The 16,875-nt window shown below is 39.4% G+C and overlaps 1 protein-coding gene across 1 annotated transcript in view; it reads right to left on the reverse strand.

Moving 5' to 3' along the window:
* SEMA3D (sema domain, immunoglobulin domain (Ig), short basic domain, secreted, (semaphorin) 3D) overlaps window positions 1-16,875 on the reverse strand; it is a 98,890-nt gene that overhangs the window by 19,676 nt on the left and 62,339 nt on the right. Inside the window, exons 9-11 of the mRNA XM_009882931.1 lie at window positions 16,624-16,693; window positions 15,113-15,257; window positions 2,470-2,692 (exon numbers count right to left, since the gene is read on the reverse strand). Coding sequence (XP_009881233.1) covers window positions 2,470-2,692; window positions 15,113-15,257; window positions 16,624-16,693 — 438 coding nt within the window. The remainder of the gene's footprint in view (window positions 1-2,469; window positions 2,693-15,112; window positions 15,258-16,623; window positions 16,694-16,875) is intronic.

Raw genomic sequence — 16,875 nt, forward strand, 5'->3', positions numbered from 1 at the left:
TCTATTCATCAATTCACCTGAATTAGTACTTGGTGATAAAAACAGCTTCTCATTTTATCTCAGACCATTACACACTGGTGAATCTTGAATGGCCTTAAAAAGAAGCCTAAAAACTGCTCCGGGGAAGTGGACTGGGTGCTGGGATATGCAGTGTGGAAATAACATAGCACAGCTTAGTCCTAAATATGATGCATAGCATTGAAATGATAAAAAATAATCTATTATAATGGAAAGAATGAGATTTTCATTCTTGTTTTCCCAAACTGCTGAAGATCATATTACCAATAACACCAACCAAAACCAAAAGTTTTTCAGTTTGCCTTATGTATTAGAGCTTTTGTTTGTTTGTTTGTTTGCCAAAGCCTGCATATGTACAAGTTGGTTGCATACATTCAAACATATAATAAGCTTCTGATCTTCTGCTGCTCAAAATCTCTTGGATTACTTGGTATATCTGTGTTCAGTCTCTCTATATAATATTTGAAATTTTATCTTTCGAGTTTTGGGGGTTTTTTTTCATAGGACAAGTTTAGAGGATAAAATAGAACAAAAACATGTGCTTCTGGAAAAGAAAACTCACTTTTCAGGGAAGACATTGCAGATAAATATGTATCTGTATATTATGGAGTGCCACCTAGCGACTGCATGGTACCTGCTGGCCTTGACACCCCTAAACCTGACCATTTACTCGGAAAGAATTAGCATTGGTGCTGGGTAGCAACAGTTAACCTGGGAGTATTCAAGTCGCTCGTCTCTCAATATAATTTTATTCCTATGAAAAATTTTATAGTGGAGTACAGAAAACATTTTAAAGCAATCTCTGTAGCAACTAAAAGAATATTTTGTACATTTTAACTAGTGAACTCATCTTTTCAGACAGCTAAGTTTTAAATTACTTTTTCTCACTATTATCAGAAGAAAAGTGAGTACTCCCAAATCCCAGGCATCTCACAGCTTGGGAATGTGTTCCCCTTGCTTCTCTGTTGACTATATTACAGACTGCATTCAGAAAGCAACAAAGATTTTCTGTCATCATGGCTAAAGCTTATTCCCAGACTTCTCAGGCAGCAGGGGACCAAAGAGCACTTTAATCTTCTTTTTTTATGAAACTATGCTTTTCTCTCTGACACCACTGTACTTGACCTGTGGGGATCATAGGGGGACTCTCACACCGTCTTTTTTTGGAAGACAAGAGTTGTGAGAGGGATTGAGCTGAGAGACATAAATGGTCCAAGAGAGAGGCTATAACTGGACTCGCGTGTGTCATAACACAGCTGGGAAGATCTTGAAGGCTGAGACAACCCACACTTTATAAGAGGCAATGGCTCTGTGACAATTCACTCCTTTCCCCAAATGACTTCAAAATATCCATATTTATCAAACTACCCTGTGTGACACCAAATTTGCTTATAGACCAGACAAAATGCTGTACAACCCAGCAGCACTGGGGTAGGATTCAAAGAGAAATCTTAATCTCCCTGCAGCTCAAGGCAGTAGCTCATCCCTTGGATAAACCTTTTCACCTCCATGTACCTTAGTTTCATCTGCTGTGAGGTGGGGGTAATGGCAATGACCTCTTTATTAAAGCGTTCAGTCTACCAGTAAGAAGGGCTTTATAAGACTTATTACTAGTGAGAGAACATCAAACTGTGAATTAAGAACATGAAATTCCAGCAGAGTAAGACGGTATATTATTACTTCAGAAATGTCATGAATGTTAATATTTCTTAGCATACCATGCTGTTGGGTGATTCATCCAATTTAATTACTATGGTAAAACTAGACTTTTTCCTTAAGGCATATAACTATCATAAAAATGTAAATAGATACATAATCATCCATAGCAAACCTGCAAAGCAGGTTTCTTCCGAGACAGAGTAGTTTAACCTCTCTCTGTTCAATCGTGGTCCTCTTGTTTGGAGCTATTCATGTTGCTAAGTAATATCTTTCAAAGTATTTAAGTGGAATTGTTGCTTTAGGTTCAATTTTAAATTTTCTTAGCTGTTCAATGTCACATGAGATTTAATGCAGAAGCACCATGTCACTACTTATAACAGGAAGTACTCTTTGAAGTTATTAAGGTTATTTTTTTTTTTTTTCTTTTAATTGTCTCCTGATGTGCTGCCAGCAGGAATTAGAGCCAGACTACCATATAATGTAAAGACGGGTACTGAATGATACTCAGAGGTTAAGAAAGTCCGGGTACTCTGACCCTTAACTGGTTTATCATCCAGGGGCCCGGAGGCATTAAAATCCCAATAGTAGCAACCGCTTGAGCTGACAAATTAATCTAATCTTAGCATTTGCATGAAGACCTGACACAGAATCAGGAGCACCTGAACGCTTCCCGAAGCTGCATGCATAACAAAAAAGATATTAGTCAACAGGTTTATTCAGGACCTGGTAGAGTAAAAGTGTTCTTAAAGGATGCGGTTTGTGCAGATTGACAGTGGAAGTCCTCTCTCATACCTGTTCCTAGGAAAATAACATCATATTGCCCGTCCTCTGCCATGACATGATCCACCACAATCTGAGTCAGACGATAGTCCACGTTGATTCGAGTGAATACGGGTCCTCCCGTCACTGGGTAAACGGATTTGTACATCAGTGGATGACGCTTAATAAAGCTAATGACTTCATCGGGAAAGTCTCTGGTAGACTTTATGAGCGGATCATAGGTTTTGCTTGGACACTGAATGAAAGAGAGAGAACAAGAAGATGAAAGGAATATTAGGAAAGATGTACAAGTAATTTGCAGATACGGTGTAGCCGTAAACCTACCTGGTTCAGATTAGCTATATCAGTTTGTAAAGCACATTTGTCGGTGGTTGGCAATTTGATTTACAGTTGAAAAAGCTCAGTGTTGATGTGAAAGTGTGGGAGCACACTGGCAGAGTGTCCTCCTCTGGTTCTTCAAAGGGTCATTTTCTTTCTTATTTCTCCACTCTCTCCCCTTCTCTTTTCATTTTAATTTCTACTCAAAAGCTCTTCCCCTTCATCTTCATCTTCCTTTATCCTGCTCCCACGCATTCTCCTTTATCTTTTAAAACCACCCCAAACTTACTAGTTTGTTTCATCTCTCATTTTTACTACTACTCACAATTATAAATCCTCCGTTCCTCTTAGTTATATGCCCACACCTGCAACTACCCATAGATATATGCAAGCTTTGAAGAAAAATTGTTATAGACTTTTTTTCTCAGTCAGAGATTTTGGTAACCTAAATTAAAACTTAGAGAGGGGATGAACTTTCTTAGCTTCTCTAAGATGCTCAGGAAAAGAAGACAGCATTAGAAAAGAGAAGGTCTCTATTTCATGTTGGATAAAATGTGAATTAATTCATATTTATTGCATTAACATATCTGTAAACACAAACAACTAAAAGCTACACAAGTATTTTTAGTTTTATCACCAAATGGCCTTTAAGACCATGACCTTAATATTCATACCACTATCACCAATAATGAAAATACCTGATTAATATTAAAATGCAAGCAGTATATTCAGTACTGTTTTGCACTTTGAAGTGTTTGGTTTTTTTTAAATCCTATATGGGAGCCAGCAAAATTTAGCCATAAACAGTCTAATAATATATGAAAATACCTAGTTTTTCCTTAAATATTTAGAAACTACATGTATATAATACCATAATGTCATCAGCGTAGGCCTCTTTGGAAATTTAGTCTCATGGATAAAGGACAAATTAAATCTATATTCAAGTAGAAATCAAGTTTTCTGTGAGAACACTTGTGAAGACAGTAAGAAATCAGGTTGCTCACTGATTTTTCTCATCTCAAAGAAAGCAGCATGTGGTCACCATTACTTCATTTGTTTGAAAGCATTGTCTTAAAACTGGAGAAATTCTCATGACGGGCTCAGTACCTCTGCAACAAATTTCACCTCCTTGTTCCCTGCCTCACTCACAGGCGCCTTAACACGTTGGACATTTTACAAAGACGAATAAATCAAGTCTGGGGTGAAGGAGACCTCTCATGGTGTCTAGCTGTCATTTCAAGGCACAGGTACCAAGATGCAGTTAAATTTGCTACATGCTGAACAAACTACTGTACCTATCAGTGTAACAGTCTTTCAACAGCAAGTCTAGAGTGCCCTCCGGTGGCTATCATGAGATAACCTCAAGTAATTAAAGTGCAGGATCTTACAGACCAAAGTTTTTCTGCTTTTTATATTTCTGCTCCTCTTAGCGAGACTGAGTTTCTGCCCTCTTTGATGCAGTGAGCCAGAACTGGGCAAGATCCTCACCAGCACGCCTTGATGTTAAACTAATGGCTTGATTTGTCTGGGCAGATTCGCTCAGAGTTACTGTGGCAGAAGGCCCCTAATAAATGCTTTAACCATGTTCATTTTTCCAGGCTGAAACACCCACATCTATCTTTTCCCTGTATATTACCTTCAATCAGAGTCCATAACTTTGTAGTGAACAGGACATCCTACACCTCTTGTTTAATTTTATTCTAATAAAGACAGATTCTCCACATGCCAAATGATCCCTGTAGCTTCTTATTTCTTAGAAGTGACTTTCCTTACTCATCCACATAGCTGGAACTCCTGCCCAGGCCCATGGCTCAGCTGCTGCAGCATCCTTTTTTCTGGCTTTGAACAGCACAGTCTTATCCTATTCTGGTCCAGACCACTCCCTCAGACGCTTCCCCAGTGTAATTCATTTACTGTTGAGGTTGGCTCTCACCCCTGTTTGACCCATAGTGATAGACTAATCAATTCAGTTGTTTCTTTGGCCTACACAAAGTAAGTTGTCTTTCACACATATTGCTTGAAGATCACCCACAAACCTACATCTTCAACCTCCTTCAATTTTTTCTCTTCTATGCCTTTCAGGGTGAGCCCAGGAACATACTTGCAAGGTCAGTCATGCTGGTGACCCACCATCTCTCATGCTCACCTATCTGTGCTTTCCTTCCCATAGTTGTTTTTATCTCTTTCCTATAGCTTGTTTAACACTTAGTTTCTAATCTGATTCTGAGAAAGCTTCTCTTTTGAAACTGGAGGCATCTAGATGTTACTGAGGCACTACAAATCCTGGACAATAATAAGCAACTGGAAACACTATTCCAGTTGGTGATATCCTTTTGCATACAAACTGTTGGCTGCTTCTATTTTAACACTATTTTTAACTAAGTAATCCCTGTGTTTCCTGCCAGGTGGAGCCATAACACAGCCTGTGAAGAAAGAAATGTGATTAAATAATGCCTTTGTAGTCTGCCAGGAGAAAGTTAAGATTTGCGGTGAAGTTGCTCTACAGTCCTCCTTCATGGCTAATTTCAATGGAGAACACATTAGTTCACATTCCCAAATACCCAGTTTGACACATGTTCAATCTCTGGTGCCAGTTAAGGGCTTGCGGTCAGGATTTGTTCCACTATGTAAGGTTTGGCATTATCCAAAACGTTTGCATTAGGAACAACACACACAGTGCCAAAGGCTGAGCGTGTCCCTCCTCCATTGCTGGCAAACTCCCTTCTTACAGGAGCCACAACTTCAGCTGCTAGCAGTGAATTTGTCCCCTTGGGTTGAGGACCAGCCTGGATGTTTTTCTTCCTTGGCTTTCCACTGCCCTTTCTCTGCCTGGGCTGAGGGGTGCACACAGCTAGAAAGGGAATGTAGTGTCTCCCAGTGGGTACAGGTATTGTGTACCCATGCCTAAGGAGGAATTCTCCAGGCAGTAAATACAGATAATACAATGCAGAATTACATCATCATATACAGTTCTACGTGAACATGCACCTCTATAAATACCCTAAATGCAAAGACAATAGCAACTAGTTGAACAAAAATTTCTGACTGAGGATAACTTTTTCAGAAGTATCAGAGATTACCTGTGTATTCAGAAACAGAAAAAGACAGTGAAGCACAGACCAGATGATGTTCTACAGCCACATCTACAGCCACATCTGAAAATGCCTGTTGGGGGCAGTTCCTGGCCTACCTTAGACCCCAAACATTGCCACAGCATTGCCTGGGAAGGTACCAGTTGGAGCATGTATAAACTATGGCAAAGCCTGTGCTAGCATTAAACCATGACTGTGGGTCTGCGCTTGAACCTGACCTCTGCTTTTATTTAGTAGAGATGTAGCCTGAGTGAATTAAGAGACTGCAACCTATTTCCAGTCCTTGCTTAAACTGATTTTTATGGCTATTTAGAGACCTAACAGATTTTGTGTGTCACTTGCTTAGCGTTGTTTCAATCCGTAAAAGTTAAGGCTGTGTGTCCTTATCTTCATAAAGGCTCTGAAATTGTTTACTGAAAATAGGGCTTAGGCTCCTGAATCACCTAATCAATTTTGAAAATTTCTCCATGGACAGTAAACCTGTGCCAATTTGCATTAAGATCTATTCCATCCCATATTCAGTCATTTTGTTTCAATATACACTTTTAAGTAAGGCTGTGAAAGAACTGACAAGGAAACCAAGATGGGTTTGTATTATTGTCCTGTGGTAACTGCTTAAAGGACATCCCTTGAAAATGCATTTTAATACAAGTGAAAAAGAAGAAGAGGAAAGTAGTATTGAAAAAATAGTTCAGTTGGAAACACATATTGCAGTGAGTTTTCCCTAGGGGTTTTATGCTAGCATTTCTGTAAGAACTTCACCCTCTGGCTTACTGAGTATGATCTCCCATGTTCTATTTTCTGCTGTGCTTTCAAAAATTAAAGTCTTTGCAAGGTTATATGATTGAGGTGAGCTGTAGCAGCTTGATTTTTGAAGACAGCAATCTCAGTCAAATAATTTCACAAAGAAATGCATGGGTTTGTACTATATAGCAAAAGACACTACAGAAAGAGTGGGACAAAAAAAAAAAAAAAGAGACAATTTAAATTTTAGACTTTGTGGTAAAGAAATAAAGTGAACCATAATACAGGAGAAAAGATTCAGACAGCACAATAACTATACAGAAACCAAGTCACGTGCACACTTGCTACACGGGCAGTACTTCAGAAATGAACATTTCTTCTTACCTTTAGACCAACCAAGGTCTGAGTCTTTGCCACTTATAGCAGAATCAGACCTCAAAAACCCTACTGATTTCAAAAACATATTTATCTTTACAGTGGCTGTTTGTTGGAATCCAAAATAGAAAAACATATGCTTTAATTGCCTTTGGATCAAAATTTTGCCTCAATTTAGTCTATATAGGACAAGAAGTAAATTCACTTCTTCACTTCTATGCAATAACTCTCTTCCCCCTCACTGAGTACTAGAGGTTGATTTTCCCTTATATGTGCATTTTCTGTGGCTCATGCTCTCACTTGCTACTCTGAGTCACAGTCCACATCTTCTGGAAATTCGCCGATTGCTCACCTATTCACAGCTCAATCCCAGAAGCCCATTTCTATGTGAAAAATGGGAGTAGCCCCACAGGTCCTAAAGATGTCCTAGATATTTGCCAAAAATGCATCAACAGAGGAAGATGAGAGTGATGACATCACTTACTAAAAACCACTAGGATAAAATGTCTACCAGTACGGAACTATAAAGTTGTTACAGTAATCCCAAAGGCCCAAACCCTACCATGCATGATATAGGGAAATCTCTGCCAGTTTGCACAGCTAATTTACTAGAAACAAGGATGAAGGGTCTGATCCAAAGATCCGCTTGAGTCAACAAGCCTTTCAGTGGGCTTTGGATCCCATCCTAAGACAGCATGACCACCAAGAACAGCTGGGCAGGTGTGACCCTGTTATGCTTGGCGAAGGGAGCTATTTCCAGAGGTATCACTCATGGTGGCATGATGGATGGAACAGGGGAATGAAAAAATCATTTTGGCCATCCTTTGGCAAAGTCCTCAGACAGCTATTTAAAGCTGTGTCCACCCATGGTTGCAGAACAATTCCTGTAGGCTTGTGCTTCCTTTCATAGCAATCAATAGGATGTACGATGATAAAGACGGCATGGCCAAGTGGGTGAGTGAAGCAGCCTTTCACCTCTGAAAATGTGAGTTCACATCCTGATGCATGTCTCATGATAACAATATCGGTGTTCTCTGCCCAGTTCACAAGGACATTTATTCACATCATCAGCACCAGATGCTGTCTCAGATATGCAAAATCTCCCACTGGAGACAATAAGAGATTTGCATTTATATCAAATGTCACAGGAGTAGGTTGAATTACTCTGACCTACTGTTTCATGTGGACTACAAAAGAATCTGGCTCCATAAAATTTTTTATAACACCATCATTGTGGTATCTCAGCATCTTCTGCTTTTGCAACAGGGTGGGATTCATCTCATCTGACATAGATTCTTCTCTTGGCTATGAGTGAACTGCATAGAGGAGGTGCCCGTCTCTTTCTGATAGAGAAGTCTAAACAACTAGCTCAGATTTGATGCTTTTTTTCTAGATAGCTGGCATCAAGAAAAACAAATCACATTAAATTAGCTAAATTAGTACTGCTAGATAAGAATCCTGCAAGAAACTTATTCACCATATAATTTATTCTTCTGAGGTTGCTTAGGCCTTCACTGTTGTGAGTGATAACTTGATACGAATGTATATATAAAGAAATGAAAAGTTAAAAAAAAAAAAAGGAAAAAAAAAACAACAGAAACAGAAGTGCTAAGGGCATCTCTAGTCAACTGCTGTATAAACTGTGGCACACAACTTTTAAAGAATCAGTTCAATAGTTATGTAAAGTTTTTCCAGTGCCGCCTTTGTGAGCTCAATTTTACAATAATCACCCTGGACAAAGACCTAATCCCAGATGATCTGCAAAGATGCCTTTTTATTCACCCACCTTTTACTTGTATCCAAAGGTAATCAGGAGGTGGTAAATTAGGTCTAATATTTCTCAAATAAAAGCAAGTACACACGGACTTAGCAACACTGAGCATATGTAAGCTTTTCTCTTTTTTCACTTGTTTTATTAAATTTGCAGTTTAGCAGAACATTGGATGTGTAGATCTCACACAATACTGAGACAGACGGTGTGACTGTGTTAACGTTATGTGGGAACCCTGGCCAAGATTTTCAAAAGCTGCTGCCAGAAGTTAGGCTCCTAAATAAACCTCCAATTTGCCAAATGTGTAGAGCTTCATACCATCCAGTGAAGTCAGTAAGAGCTGCTGGATCTAACACTTATTAAAATTGTGACAATTATTTGGGAACCTAGATATAAGGTATGTAAAAAAATATCCTTTTCATTTAATGATGCGTCTTGAGTTCAGCAGTGTTATTGTCTACTGATAATTTTAAAACAGAATGGTGTTCCCTGTGAGCTTCAAAAGGGTTTCTATTTCAAGTGTGCTGAAAATCGCAGTTTAAAAGTGACATGTCACATTGAGCCTTAGACCCACTTAACAATGAGACTCAAACACCCACAGGCTAGATGATACACAACAGGGACTTGATAATATTGAGTGCAGCAGGCACCTGCTTGGCGGATTTTGCAATGTCCAGGCTGGGAATTTTATGCATTTCACAAGGAGAACTAAGCATCACACCAGCAAGTCACTGTCTTGGGAGCAGCTGCAGTAGTCAGTGGGAGACTTTAAGGAGTGAAATATTTCTTACATCTCTCCCATATCACGGAATTAGATGTCTTAGCCTGGGCTTCCCCCCTGGGTGTCCCTCCATTCCAGACATGTGGACCAGAGCCATCCTGGGAGCTCCTAACTCCTTCCTGCTGAAGGTGTTTCACTTTTCATGGGATAATTACCTCTCAGCTTAGCCAAAAGTTGTAAGAATGTAGCTTAGATGTTAACCAGGAAGGGAGAGGATCTATTTTTCTCTGAAAAGCTCTCTATTTTATGTTAAGTGTAGTAGGAATTGGAGCACCAGACCTTCCCTCAGAGGGAAAGAATTAACCACATAGTCGTCTCCTCCCAGGCTCTCAGGGAATGAATATTTAACCAGCAAGGAGACACGGCCTTGCAATCAGCATGATCCTACAATGCAGTGTAAAGTCTTCCAAGCTCTAAATAAGTTCCCTTATCACTGCTCTGTTAAGCAAAAAGCAGAGAAACAGAAGAACTACCTTCAACTAGTCACCTCTGTGTTAAACGGGGACCTCCCACACACCCAACACGTTGAACTTTATTTGTAGAGTTTATAGAGAAATGCAAAGTCTGAATCCTGAGGGGTTAAGATGTAACACTAAGGACTGGTGTGAGCTTCCAAGATGCCAGCAAGTACTTTAGAAAATGGGGTATGTATAGGCTTATGATCTTCTGTGGATTAGATGACAGATGAGAGATGACTCTCAGGGCTTAGGCAGTTATGTGTCACTGGAGATTCAACCATAAGCCATTCTGAAGATGAAACCTGAGTTCCTGAGCGGCTTAAAGACCATGTGGCTTCTTCTCTGTAGTCTGATCAGAGCTGCACATTTTGCATTTGGACATGCCCGCAAAAACCCTTAGTGCTTCTCTACAGGGTGGATGGGTTGTGCCAGAAGGACCAGACACTCAGTAGGGAGACTTTCACTCTAACCTTGCAGCTACTCAGAGCAAGCTTGGAAGAGGGCAAGGGAGAGGGAAACGAGTCAGGTTCTGCAGGAGACAAACAGCACACATTTTAAATGCAATCAACCTCACACCACGCCTGCCACACAAAGCACAAACAAAACAAACAAAAAATTCCCTACAAATAAATTGAAGCCTCCATATTTGTTTTTTAAGATAGAGTTTGCCTCCCACTGGATGTGCAAGATCTGTTCTACTCTGTTCCAGTGTTTGTATTGAGTGCTTTGTATCACTTTTCTATTTAACACACTTGTGTTGCTGATAGAAAAGGCTGACATAAGCGAGCATTAATCTGAGGCTAACTGGGCTGAGACCAGCGAGGTGACTGAACTTGACTTCTCAGGTGGCACTTTGCAATTCTCTGCCGACCTCTGCCAGTGGGAAAGGTGACTGTGTTCGCAGTTTCGAAAGAAATTGAAAGGTGATTCATGTTGGGGAAAACAGGTTGGTAAGTAAGAGGAGGTGGAGGAGGTGTTCTAAGGAAAAAAAACCCAAAACAGAAAGTGAAACATTTCACTTAATTAAGCAGCCCCATTTACAGTGGAGAGATCAAAGGAGAGAGAAATAGGAGAAGCAATGAATGCAGTCTATCCCATAAAAGATCAGGTGAAAGAGGAAGATAAGCCTAAAAATAACAAGGGAAACCTGTGCAACCCTCAGTGTTTTATGAACACACTTATTAAAGCAGCAAAACTAACCAGACGGGTGGACAGGGGGAGGTTTCTTGGCAGACAGTATTTCTCTGTGGCTCAGCCAAGTCCCCATGGGATGGACAACACATCTCAATCTGCCTGTGCACTGGATTAGCAAAAGAAACAAAGGAAAGGGTTTCACTGAAGAAAGGGAGAAAAAGCAATACGGAAATAAAAAGATAGAAAAGATCACAGGAGAAGCTGAGGGCTTGTAAGGGAACTCGTTTTTAAAAAAAATACACAAAGAATTAAAGAGCTCAGGGCCATATTCAGATCTAAAGTGGGGAAGAGGTGAGACACAAAACTCTTCAAATGGACAAAAGCAACATTCTGGACTGTTTCTTCTTGTAGCTAAGAAGTGAATTAGCCTGCTGGAATCTTACTTTGCTGATCCAGAGCTTTGTTTTAAACTTTTGGCAAGTCAGTTAGCAAAAAAAACCCAGATCCATCAAAAATATTTGGTATTGCCTCGGACAGAAGTTAGAGTCCTAGGTACTGCAGCTGATTAGACTAAGTGTTAATCTGCATATTTAAACACTGACACTTCTCTAAAAATCTGACCTGAATGACATTTACTCACCATCAACGAAATAAGGATGACTCTTTCGTATCCCATCAGAATTTCCAAATGGGCACTGTGAGTTGCTCTGTTACCACAATGTTTATAGCTAAATAATTAGACTAGAAATGTTTGGGCTTTTTCTTCCTAATTCACTGAAAATCTTGTTCAAATGCCTTCTGTGACTACTGGGAGGGCATTATGCAAACTGTCTCAGAATACAGAGCACACTTTAAGGAAAGTCCTTGATGATTTCTTTATCGATGGATAATTTCCTGGATGAAACCCTAAGAGACTGGAAGAAAACTGGATTTGTTATCTGGGGACAGCTGCCGACATACAAGTCCAATTTTTGAACAGCTAAAGAAGACAGAGCAGAAGCTCCCTTGGTTTTCAGACCGCCCTTTGTGGTGGGGTTGCCTGCTGCATGGTTTTACTGTCTCTTTTTCTTTTCAGCTTCAAAACTGAAATAGATTTGAAGCCTTGCCTCTGTTTAATTCCCATTATTTCCACTTGCTCTTTAGCACCACCAGGAGAAGTTAAAAGAGCTATACATTTTGCAGACTCAATGGTGTGGAGCGTGCTGGAGATGCCCAGTCCCCCTGTTCGGGGTGTTCCAAGGACGGCAGAGGGCAGGCGGACCCCGCCGCAGAGCCGGGACCCTGTGCAGGCAGGGGTTCCTGCCTCCCGCCTGCCCGGCATTGCGAAGGCATGATATCATCGTCATGTTGGGAGTTTATCTCTGACACAAATTGCCACAGGAAGCATTTTGTCAAAATTTCAATATCAAAGTGGTCACAGCCTCCATAGCGAACAGCTTTATTTACTTAGGAGATAAAGGCAGCTGAACAGAAAGTTAAATTAGGGTAAGCAGTCTCCTGCTTCTGTGTAAATGCTTAAAGGAAGTCAATGCTTCTCTCAAAGCCAAACATCAAAGGAAACACATTTCCTAGTATAGCCATTTTTAGACTTTGCCAGTAACTTAAAGCATAAGAAATATACAATCAGTGCAGTGCTGGCTATGCTAACTGTAGGCAACATTTAGGTAGAGCTTAAATTTCAAAAATGTTCTAGTAACTTAAAAAAGGATAGATTATCCCTGTTGGCTTTGTTCTGAACATTCCTGAACCACCCCACAGCTGTCAAGAAATGATGAAATTAATCTTTAAGGAAGAACATGTCGGTGTTCGCACTGCAGTGTTTGCAGGGGTGTAGCACGCTGCTTCTTTTCCCTGCCTTTGAGCACTGTGCGGCTTTTTCGGGTCCCAGCCTAAATTTGTTCATATCCAGAGGTTTGGCATAGACCATTATAAGATAAGAGCATGGCATGAATCTACTTATTTGGATACCCTGTATTAAACTGAGCTGAACTATGTTGAAGTCTGAGAGTAGTCCAGCTCACTAAGACAAAAGATAAATAACTATGCAGCACTATATTTACCTTATCTACATAGCAAATATTACAGATATCTTTCTTCCGAGAGATTTCTTCAGTAAAATCCACTTCCCCTTTCAGTCCTTGGTCAGACACTCCTACAGAAATCCATGTAGTATAAGGTCCTCAGGATTTTTGAGACCATTTTCTCACAACTGTTATCAGGTGCTTAAAGAAAGCAGTTGGAGAGTTAAGGGGTGGTTATGGAAAATAACCATTTAGCTTTAAACTTTCCAACTTTTAAAAAACTTGCAAGCATGGATATTCAAATCAGTGATAAAGATCAACATTGACATGCTTCAGCATGACATGTTTCCTTCCTTGTGAATCCCAGCTCAACCACGTGATGGCTAATACACTCAAAAATGCAATGAGCTTATGACCCGTCTATCTGTGCAGAGTCTTCATCCTTATGGGGCACTCTGAGTTTCTCAAGAGAGTTATTTTAATCTTTTTAGATGCCATGGGACTTGCTATTGTTCTCACTGGCACCATTTTTGTACTTAAAACTAAATGCGTCTGCTCTTCTTAACCAGTAATGGAGTTGCACATGCTTAGGGGGAAAAAAAAAAAAAAAAAGTAATCTACTTTTCTGGGGACACCATATATTTTGAATGAGAGAGTGATGCATAAGCCTAGAGTGCCTGAAATATCTAAATTAGGAGTGCATTTGCTCCAACAGCACAGATCCTAGGCAGGCAAAATCAATTTCTGGAGCTGCCTTTGTCTTTATAAAGAAAGCTGCCCTCTGCGACTCACCTGCAGTTGAGAGGAGGGAATGAGAGCTCAGGGCCTGACCTGCAGAAGCCTGGGACCACCCAGTGCAGCAAACATCACGGGCTTGGACCATGCAATTGGGTCCATTGGAAGGACGATGAAGAAAACCCAGACACACAACGAAATGTGTGAAAAGAACTAAATAAGCTAGATAATGTGGCTTGAAGCAAAAGTTACGGCAGTGCTGATGTCAGAGAAATAGTGCAGAAACACCCAGATGGCTCCTAGGCCAGGCACCAGCAGCAGTCCAACCTCAGTAGCTCAGTGCTTCGCTGGATTTAAACAGCTGACTAGTACCAGTTCACTGAATACCTGACCAAAATAATGTAAAGATATCCTGGATAATATCTATCTTACTCTTAAATCATTGCTCTTTAACATTCTACATATGAAGAGTTGCTCAAAGTTGTGATGACTTTTTTTAAGTAGACGCATTTTTGGGAATACTATATTCTTCCTCAGCTGTAATGTAGGTCAATTCTTTTCCAAATTTAATACCAAGACAGAAGTGGGGGAATAATTCTTTAATAACTCTTTCAACATTTTCCTCTTCATTTTGGCCTGATTGTTACATCTGAAGATCTGTAACATTTAAAGACTGAGATTTAGAAGTGTTTCCAGATATTAAATATCTCTTTTCTTCCTATCACTTATCTTTCATCACATAAAATCTCCAGCAACTAACTCCTTACTTCACTGCAAAACACAACACGTGCACAAACACACAGAATCAATGACCATATCTCAAGGAACAGGATTTTAACAGACACAAAGATAACAGAAATACAAGACTTCAAATAAAATACCTCATCATAACTTAATACTCCATAAAGAAATGCCTTCAGCTTTTTATGAAGTGTTGATGCCTCAGAAGTGATCCCAACAGATAGAAATACAGCTGTACAGTAGGAGAGCACAATATGAGAGACAATCAGGAAATAGACAGTCTGGACACAATGTTATCTCAGACATGGAAAAACGTATATTTATATACCTACGGGGTAGGTAGAAGCTGTCAACAGAAGGGAAAGGGTTGAGAGTATTATTTGAAACATCCTGAATGGAAAATATAAATTACCAATCTGGGGAGGGGTGTGAAGTATGATTGCTTTTGGCTAAAAATAGAAGTATGTAATTAAGGAGACACTTACTGTACCAGGTCTGGGATACGGTATGCGGCCTTCGTATTGTACCCACCGATGATCCACGCTCTCTTTGTGAGCATAAGGGCCATTGAAAACAGCTCTGATATCTGCCATGCTGTACACACAAACTGCAGAGCCCTTGAAGACAGAGCTGAAAAAGAAGATGGATTGATAACCATGTTGTAAACACCTCTTCAGTGTGTGCCCCATCCAGTGAATGAATTAATTCTATAGAGTCTGATGGGGTTTGGATCTATCCTACACCTGAGATTTGATATAAGTGGTGCTAAATGACAATGTGTACAGGTCTGATAACCACAGATATTTAATGTCACTGTCATTACAGTTTAAAGCTTTGCTCTGTTGAAATCTGGACTTAGCCTTTGGGACTTGACAGACTGTCATTTTTTCTAGTGGCTGACAGTTTCCAGCAATCATTAATTAGCTATTTTGATTAGAATTTTCTGCAAATGAAGGACATTCCTTTACATTGTGTTCACATCTGGTAGTCACTATATTAGTGGTATTACAGGTGATGTGCCTGAAAATTACAAGTTGCATTGGACAGACAATAAAAAGAGATAGAAATAAACATTTATTTCTTTTCCTGTCTTTTTTCCTTTTTTTAATGTATTTTTTCTAAAAAAAAAAAAAAACAACAAGCAAACAAAAAAAACCCCAAACAGTTCAGTTTTCCAAAGAACACCATGTCAGGTTGTTGAGTGGCATGTACTTCAGTTACTTCATATGCCATTACATTCATTATGCAACTTTTCATTAAATTTTAAATATTTTATGTGGTTATATATTCTATGGAGCCACTGTGGTGGCTGCTTCTGAGTTCAGGAGTGCCTTGGCAATTCTTCATTGTACTAATATTGTCCAGCATTTGGCTAGTCTTTATAATTTACTCTTAACTCAAAGGTTCTAGAGACAAAAGAAAGAATTACTTATTTCATTTCTGACAATTCTATATAGAGCGCCTCATTACTGCAGCTGAGAGGTTCATTCATTAATTAATCTATCCCCTTGAGATAAAGACGGATTATTCTTCCATTAACTCCTGTCTACAAAAACACTGAAACATCACTTTAGAGCATAGTGGGTTTTGATACTAAGAAACAGCTGATGCTAAGTTGTTGCTTACAGAAATAATGTTTCACAACAATGGTTTGTCTGGAATAGTAACTATTGATTGTTCAATAAATATGATTGAAATTTGTAAATTCAACTAAATGAGGTTGAAAGAAACTAGCAAGATTTTGATTGTTAGATTTTTTTTGTTTTTTACAATCTTTCTCAAAAATCAGGCACACAAATGTTTAGGGACTTAATTTATTATTTCATTTTCTGAAAATAGTGTCCTTAGTGCCTACAGCCCCAATATTGCGAGCCTTATTCAGGCAGTCTCTCACTGCTCTCGGGAATCAGGATCTAGTAATAGAAGGGTTTAATAAAAGGCCTGAGTAAGATCTTCAGCATTTGTTTCCAGAGGCAAACATGATCCTAACACATACCTTGTTGTAGTGAAGACTCCATATACAAGTGGGTTTCTCTCATCTCTTGTAGAAAGTAAGAATATATCTTCTGCAATGGGAAAGAAACTTTTCTTTTTAATTAAACATCCACTGAATATTTCTGCAACTACCATTTATAATTGGGAGATTTGTAAATATATAACAAAGCTCTATTTTTGTCTGAATTTTAATTTCTGCCATGTGAATTTGTGCTAATAAGCTGAGGTTTGTCCATTTGCAGATACTCTGGTT

The sequence above is a fragment of the Charadrius vociferus genome, unplaced genomic scaffold (assembly GCF_000708025.1).
Source record: "Charadrius vociferus isolate BGI_N301 unplaced genomic scaffold, ASM70802v2 scaffold32, whole genome shotgun sequence".
Classification (NCBI taxonomy): domain Eukaryota; kingdom Metazoa; phylum Chordata; class Aves; order Charadriiformes; family Charadriidae; genus Charadrius; species Charadrius vociferus.